At 31.5% G+C, this 8,690-nt stretch overlaps 1 protein-coding gene and 1 long non-coding RNA gene across 2 annotated transcripts; one reads left to right on the forward strand and one right to left on the reverse strand.

Annotated features, from left to right (window-relative positions):
* Window positions 1-3,881: 3,881 nt before the first annotated feature.
* On the reverse strand, window positions 3,882-7,336 carry LOC107921030 (uncharacterized). Its single transcript, XM_016850883.2, has 5 exons — window positions 6,295-7,336; window positions 5,827-5,930; window positions 5,534-5,647; window positions 4,305-4,388; window positions 3,882-4,110 (listed from the first exon to the last, which is right to left on the reverse strand). The coding sequence occupies exons 1-5, from the start codon at window positions 6,575-6,577 to the stop codon at window positions 4,054-4,056; spliced, it is 642 nt and encodes a 213-aa protein (XP_016706372.1). The 5' UTR covers window positions 6,578-7,336; the 3' UTR covers window positions 3,882-4,053.
* LOC107921031 (uncharacterized) lies at window positions 6,794-7,517 on the forward strand. Its single transcript, XR_001690906.2, has 2 exons — window positions 6,794-7,020; window positions 7,153-7,517. It is a non-coding gene; the product is annotated as an uncharacterized lncRNA (long non-coding RNA).
* Window positions 7,518-8,690: the final 1,173 nt, after the last annotated feature.

Below are 8,690 nucleotides of genomic sequence, written 5' to 3' on the forward strand. Positions count from 1 at the left end.
AGGTTCTTCTTCTAGGGATTTCATAGGGAGCCGCTCAATCATTGGCGTTTTTGGTTACAAGTTAACCAAGGGTTCCATAGGGCAAATCTATCTCTTTTTTTCTTATTATTATTATTTAACTAATTTTATTTATTCTCGTTTTATTTCTAATTTGTGTTTCTCTTGTGTCTAGATCCGAGTTTCCGCATCACAAACTGTGATGGATTTCTTACACGTTTTAGAGGACAACGATATCATTTGAACGAGTGGCGTCAGAGTTATCAGCCAAGTTCTCTGCAAGAGTTTTTTAATATGAAACATGCCTCAGCACATAATGTTATTGAAAGATGCTTTGGGTTATTAAAACTTAGATGGGGAATACTTAGGAGTCCATCATTCTATCCTGTAAGGGTGCACAATAGAATTATTATTGCATGTTGTTTGCTCCATAACTGTATTCGAACCAATATGAGTATTGATCCTATTGAATCGGATGTGGGAGAAGGATTACCTAGTAATGTGGTGGATGACGATGAACCGAATATCGCAAATATTCATCCATCGGATGCTTGGGCTACTTGGAGGATGGAACTAGCTAACCAAATGTTCAATGAATGGCAAGTATCTAGAAATTAGTTAGGTTTAGTAATGTGGTGTTTGAATTGATTTTTGTATTGTACTAAACTTGTTGAATTATAATTTAATTTCTTTTCATTCAGCATGTGTTATAATTTTAAATTTAGTATTGAGCTTTTGATTCATGATATTGAACTTAATTATAATTTTATAAAGTGTTCACCTTTTGATTCATGATATTAATAGTAATTAATATAATTTGTTTTTTTTCTTAAGATAATTATGCCAGGTGTTCCACAATCAAATGCTTATTCTTAAGCTTCTCGAGGAACCAAAAGAAAATGGGTTCCAGAAGAAGATGCAGCATTGGTTTCCTGCATGGTGGACTTGCACAATGTTGGAACATTTAATGCTGATACCATGTTCAAAGCCATTTATTTAAACGAGTTGGAAAAAATGCTAGAAAAGGCTTTACCAAATGCAATGTTGAAGGCGGAACCTAATATTGAATCGAGGATTAGGTTACTAAAAAGGGAGTGGTCAATTGTCTATGACATGCTTAATGGCCAAAACAATAGCGGTTTTGGTTGGGACGAGCATGGCAGCTCGTTGTTGCTGAAGATGCGGTTTGAGACTCCTATTTAAAGGTAAGAATTATTTCAAGTCTTTATTATCTTATTTTTACCAAACTTATAACTAATATGATTTCCTCATTTTTTTTAGAGTCACAAAGAAGCCGCTCAATTTAGACATCGTACTTTCCCTTACTACGACCAGCTTACTGTCATATACGCAGGAGATCGAACGACTGGGAAAGATGCTCAAACAGCTGCTGATGTTCTTGAAGAAATAAATGCTGAGGATGTACCTACTACAGATATGAATGAAGAGAGAAACTCATTCTATGACTGCGATGCTGACGTCTCTTTGGATGACATGGATGTTTCTGCTACAGAGCCGCGAGGAGATAGAGACCAAGGGGGTTCCTCATCTTCAAACAAGAAAAAGAAGAAATATGATGCTCGTGATAATATGTCTTCTTCATTTAATGAGGCTGCCACTTTATTGGCCGAAAACATGCGGACCATTGGCGATCAAATCAGTAGGAGTATTGCCTCCGATGTGGTAGTTCAGCAGAAGTCAGAAGAATTCTAGATCATCCAAGAAAAAGCTACAAATTTATATTCAACCTTATGGGAAATTGAAGGTTTAACCGTCGATGAGTGGTATCGAGCTTTGAGTAAAATTCCAGATCATCCAACTCAAATGCTCGTTTTCTTTAGTTTACCTTCTGCTGCGCAATTGGAATGAGTCAGAAGATTTCTTTCTGACCATTAAAAATCAATGTTCAAACTTTTTGATGTCGTAAAACTATATAACATATGGATTATGATGTAGAATTTTATTTTCATCTAACATTTTCTTAATATAAGTTAATTATGTTTATGCAGAATATAATTCTCAAGTTATATTATGATTTTAGTAAATTCATATAAGAATATTTATTATTAAGAATTTTATGCAATTATATATGATTATTAAATTATATTCAATATTAATTATTTTAAATTATATAAATTCATATAAGAAAATTTATTATCAAGAATTTTATGAAATTATATATCATTATTAAATTATATTTAATATTAATTATTTTAAATTATATAAATTCATATAAGAAAATTTTTATGAAATTATATATTATTATTAAATTATATTTAATAATAATTATATTAAATTATACAAATTCATATAAGAAAATTTATTACTAATAATTATTTTAAATTTTATTAAATCATATATTTTAATTAAAATATATTTAATAATAATTATTTCAAATTATATTTTATACTATCATATATTATGATTTTAGTAAATTCATATAAGAATATTGATTATTAAGAATTTTATTAAATCATATATTTTAATTAAAATATATTTAATAATAATTATTTCAAATTATATTTTATAGTATCATATATTATGATTTTAGTACATTCATATAAGAATATTGATTATTAAGAATTTTATTAAATCTTATATTTTAATTAAAATATATTTAATAATAATTATCTTAAATTATATTTTATAGTATCATTATTATGATTTGAGTAAATTCATATAAGAATATTGATTACTAAGAATTTTATTAAATTATATATTTTAATTAAAATATATTTAATAATAATTATGTTAAAATATGATTAAATTATTTATTACTGATATTAATAATCTCATTAAAATTTAATAACAATAACAATAATCACTTATCTAAACAAATTTCTGCTAAGGGTATTCTAGTCATTTTAGTTTTTTCCCTTATGCAATTACACCTCCATTCCATTCAACCAAACACAAGAGTACTATTACGCCTCTATTCCATTACATTCAACCAAACAATTGATTTGCTATTACGTCTCTATTCCAATACAACGAACCAAACGTGCCCTAAGTGTTTATTCTTTAACAATAAAGTATATTACTAAAATTTGGGATAAATCTTAAAATTATAAATAAATTTTAGTTTAATATATAATTTTATACATGAATTTTAATTCTAGAGGCGTAGCTAAATGGACAAGAAAGAGTTTGACCCATTGACTCAAAGGAAAAATTGTTTTATAGCCCTCTTCCCAAAATTAAAAGATTCAATTTAATCATTTTTAACCTTGATTAAATAAAAAATTATACTTTTAGTCCTTTTGAAAAATTAATAATTTAATTTAAATATTTTTAATACGATTTTGAGCTTTGCCCTCAAGTTTATAACCTCATCTCGACCCCTCCAAACAAAAATTCTGACTCTATATCTATTTGATTTTGTACAATTTTATAAATAAAATTTTGATTTAATAAAATTCTCGCAAAATATTAATACAGTTATTGATATAAAATCTTTTTATGTTTATAAATTACATACACATAATTATGTTTATAATTGAACCACAATTAAAATTTCATACGCATACTTACACTAAATCTTTCTATAATATAATTATCATACATTTAATCCATCTAAAACGGTACCTCTTTCTTATTATTTCTTCTCTTTTTCTAAAATAAGAAATGATTAATGTTTTTAATTGTATTTTATTATCCTAATTTCTTTTACAGTTTTCTATAACATTTTTGTGTCGAGTAATATCCGCTTGTATTATTTTAATGACAAATTTTCATTTAAATAATTTGTTGATTATTATTCTGGTTTGTCACTTCATTTTAATATTTTAGTTTACATTAATTTGTATCAAACTAACCAACCTTGAAACATGAGGCCTACTCCGTTCAACCTCTTTAAACAGTAATCGGAGTAAAAACTCTAAAGATTATGTCAAGGCCTCAATGATGATTAATAAATAAACTATCATATACAAATAATACAACATAAAATAAAACCATCAGAATGCCTTTTGGTTAAAGAGACAAACCAACCAGGATGAAGATACCTCCTCTACGTGATCACATTCAACTCAAAACAAGAATGAGGATCATATCACATTATAAAAAGTATTTCATCCGATCATCTCTCTTCATGGCATTGTACACGGCTTGAACCTGTGCAACACAACAACTACTTCTATCAGACTCAACTATTTCAAGCAATTTTTATTAATAAAAATCCAAGTACAGTGAATGATTCCTATGTCTAGTAGTGTGTTTGTAGGCGCGGGCATCTGCATGTGTGCGCGTGCGTGCGTGTGTGTGTGTGAGAGAGAGAGAGAGAGAGAGAGAGAGAGAGAGAGAGAGACCTGTTCACTAGATACAACTTGAACAGGACCAATGTTGACAGATACATATTTCCCCCTAGATGATAACTTCTGCCTCACCCGATCCTGTCACAGCAACTTGTTAGATGCATTATATATGAAAAGAAGCGGAGAAATATGGAAAGAGCATATTATATTTGGACTGATCTTAATTCATTTCCAGAAGTAAATTCTTTCTGCAGACAGAAGAAAATGAACTCAAATAATTCATCAATGATCGGTCATATCTTCCCTTGAATTCCTTCCTGGAGAAGGAGATCCAAGGTCAGTGTAGAACGGTTTGATACTTGCATAAATATTTAAGAGACAATAGTTACACAAAAATGTATTTCCTCATCATGAAAGTTTCTAGGTTGAAACAGCGTCAACAAACCATAAGTTCATCAACTTAAACCCATGTTCTTCCTCACCAAGAAGAAATGCCCACATAACACACACATTCAATCTTTGTCTAAACCAGACCTATTTTTCCTGATACAAATTTAAAGTGTGTCGGATCAAACTTGTACAAATGCTAAATAAATTAGCCCTTTTCTGAAGCCAATTACTCAATCGCAGCCCAGTGATAGAAACAGAGTTATCCAGAATATGAAAAGAACATTAAAAAAGAGTGTGTCCACAATTACAACCTTACACAGGCAGCTACAGTTACTAGCAACCAAATGTTAAATGACTGAGGTACTCAATTTCAAAGGTAGCAGTAATTCCAATTTTATCAGAGAACCCCATATTTCTTCTAAACTCCTATCTAATCTTTTAATGTTATATCAAAATTTCCAAATTCTTTCTTCGGTCGTATCGGACTGATGTACTACTTAGCTAATATAATACACACTTGGGTTTCCATGTTATATGGTAGGCAATCACTTGTTCTACAGATCCATGAATGTGCAATGCGGAAAGGTAATTCGTGTATTGTCCAGATCCTATGCAGCTGCTCCAGAATGCTCAAACCAAATGACTTTTATATAAACAATACAAAATTGAAGTCCAAAAGAGATCTATAGAGATATTCTTGAGAATCCACTACTTCCTAGAGTGAAACAAAATGGTAGTTTTTTTCCATCAGAAAACATGCAGGCACATCGCCTTAGAGAATAAATGTCATGTCAAAATTTATTCTGCTGTCTATTTTCAAATGCATAAACAAATGGACATCTTGATCCGCAATTGACTTTCAGCAATAAAGATTGGTATAGCCTTATAGGTACCTCAGGAATCGGCTGCTGTATCACAGATTCCACAGCAACAACCATAGCTTGCACAAAATCATCGCCACCTGTTCCAATTGCTGTAAATCCTCTAACAGTAGGGTATGAGTTGACCTGAAGAGTAAAAATAAAACAAAAGTAAGCAGCTGAAACAATCTCAACGCATTTATCATCTTCAGGCTAACAAGCTGCTTGTGCCCTTCATATAATCTCTTCAGATTTAGTTTAAAAGCAATGAAACTAGCATCCAAAACCCTTGATAGGATCGGATATTAGGAGTGCATATTATATACCTTCTGATCCAAAGCAAGCCATTCGTTAGTTGAATCATCGGCTACAGTACCACCAATAACCACATTTGTAGTTTGCCCAACTCTCCCTTCTGTCTTTGATACCTCTGAATTCCAAAACCAAGAGTGATGTCAAAAATATCTTTACACCCTTTTACAAGTAAAAAAAACAGTGGAAGATATAAGGAAAAGCAAAAGCTAAACAGCAAGGATTTAAGGAAGCAACAAATTCCATTGATAAACTGATAATTAAACAAATATACTCGAACCAGTTTATTTACTTTTTGAAGAGGGTTTAAGTTATCTTACACAAGTTTCAGACTTTGATACAGTTTGTTGTGATTTTCTTTTATTTTTTAGTAAAAAAAGTGCTACACAAGTATGCTAATCCTTATCCAAACAAAAAGAAACAAACAAAATCGGGGAATAAAATAAAATAGAATAAAGTTTAAATCAGAAGATGAAGGGAACCTGAAATTGCTTTGAGAACGGCTTCCTGAGGAGGGCCTTGCTCGAGGTCATCCTCCTCGGATGTCGACGACGGCAACGTTTCATTATCAGAGCAATTCAGTTTCTGAGTCCGTTTCCAGAAGTGAAGGTTTCGAACCCTAACCACCGCCCCCCGGCATCCTCTCTTCGCCGTAGATATTTCAAAGCTCCTCAACGTTTTGACAGAATGGGAATTCCCGTTTCTTTGAAGTGGCCTCCACGGCTCCGTTACAGGAGCGGAACGTAATACCGTCATGCACGCCATCTCTGCTACTTCGTTTATTTTTTCAGATTAATTCCTATTTTCTTAAATAGATTTTTTTTGTGTCAATGGCTTTTACGGGCGCCGCAAAATTTCAAGTTACCATTTGTTTCTACGTGAAGTTACTTATTTACCCCCCATTATCAACTGAAGTCACTAAGGCTAATTGTCTTTTCGATTTGTGGCAATAAAGAAAATTGTGTGCTCAAACTGCAACTTAACCAAATTTTAGTAGTCCCGGGAACACCTAATTTTATAAATTCCTTTCCTTTCTTTTTCCAGGTAAAATAAAACCGTTTCGAAACCCAGTTAAAACCCTAAGCTTGTATCGCCGGCGGTTTACTTCGGCTAATTCCGAGTTAACTCTTCTGCCCAGAGAACATGTACGGATCCGACAAAGCCGGTGGCGATGTAGAACGGACCGCTTTCTGGAAAGTGGAGAATAAGTACAAGCTTTATTACGATGATAATTCGAAATCCACCAAAAAGGATCACTTCTGCTTACATCTCAAATTCAATTCGCTTTAATTTAAAATCAAACCAATTTTTTTTATTGATTATTGATTTGAAATTCTCAGGAATAGACAACCAAAACAAGTGGATTTATCAGAGGTTTTGGATTTCAAATACATTTCAGAAAGCTGCACTTCCTCAAGGAGTTGTAGCGATTAAAAATGGATTAGATCGTCCAGTTTTTGGCTTGGAAAATCGGTGTGGTGTCAATTTGACTGGTCTAAGGTAGGTGTCTAGGTCATACTCATTTAGTCTTCGATCCTCTTCCTTGCATCTTTTGTCGATGAATTTGTTAACTGTCTAATTACAGACGTTGATGCTCATACAACACCATTGTATGCAATTGTAAGGTTCTTTAAATTTGATCCAGTTGGTTGAACTTTGTTTAGTTCTAAGTTTCTCAATCTGAAAACATAAGTATCCAGTTCTACTTCTTTGGTATCATGTAACTTTGTAGAAGTCTTAATGAGGTAATAAGCCATCATGCAATTATGAAGGTATGCTGATCATGCTCCTTCTTGAGGGTAAGATCCAACAAGGAAGGGTTGTGACGGAGTTCGGCGGTTCACCTTGTTGGAAAATTTTGGTTTAAAAAATAATTTTCAGTTATGGTTTAAAAATATTAAAAGTTAAGTTGGATGATGGTATTTATAACAATAAGTATTCAACGAAAAATACTAGGATCAGACGCAGAACCAAAAACAAGAAATTGATAGAAATTATTATTCTCTACAAATAAAATTTATTTTTTCCATTATTTTTAGAAACTTATAATATCGTATCTGCTCATGGTTATTTTGGCCGATTGATCTTCTAATATGCTAGTTTCAACAATTCTCGTTCTTACATTTCTTCTTAGCTGCTTGGCCTGTAGTAGGTATCTGGTTCACGCTTTAGGTATTAGCACTATAGCTTTCAACCTAAACGGTTTCAATTTTAACCAATCCGTAGTTGATAGTCAAGGTCGTGTAATTAATACCTGGGCTAATATTATTAACCGTGCTAACCTTGGTATGGAAGTTATGCATGAACGTAATGCTCATAACTTCCCTCTAGACCTAGCTGCTATTGAAGCTCCATCTACAAATGGATAAAACTTTGGTTTTAGTGTATATGAGTTTTTGAAAATAAAGGAGCAATAACCACTTTCTTGTTCTAGCAAGAGTGTTGGGGGAAAATAACAATTTGTGAAACTTATCTGTAAATAATTTGTGTAAATAATTTTACTAATATCATCTATTTATAGAAAGAGATAGAAGATTTTTGGTTTAATAGGTATAATACAAATAATATTTATTTTTACTAAAAGAGGGGAGCGACGCACCCTAGATAAAAACACTAGAGTTGCCACCCCATCTGATCTAAAATAAGGAGAATTGGGCCTCTAATGTATTGAGTTCATTTATATGTGTTTTATTGACTTTTGACCTAACATTTCATAATTTAAATCAATCAAATTTTTATTTTTAAAATAAATATTTATCATTTAATTAAATTAACTAAATTGGTTTTCAATTAAATAATTTTCTCAACTCAATTCTAATTTCGTTAAAGTCATGACAACTTTACCGTAAAAAAACTATGAGGAATTATATTTAATTCT

The sequence above is a fragment of the Gossypium hirsutum genome, chromosome D01 (genome assembly GCF_007990345.1).
Source record: "Gossypium hirsutum isolate 1008001.06 chromosome D01, Gossypium_hirsutum_v2.1, whole genome shotgun sequence".
NCBI lineage: Eukaryota > Viridiplantae > Streptophyta > Magnoliopsida > Malvales > Malvaceae > Gossypium > Gossypium hirsutum.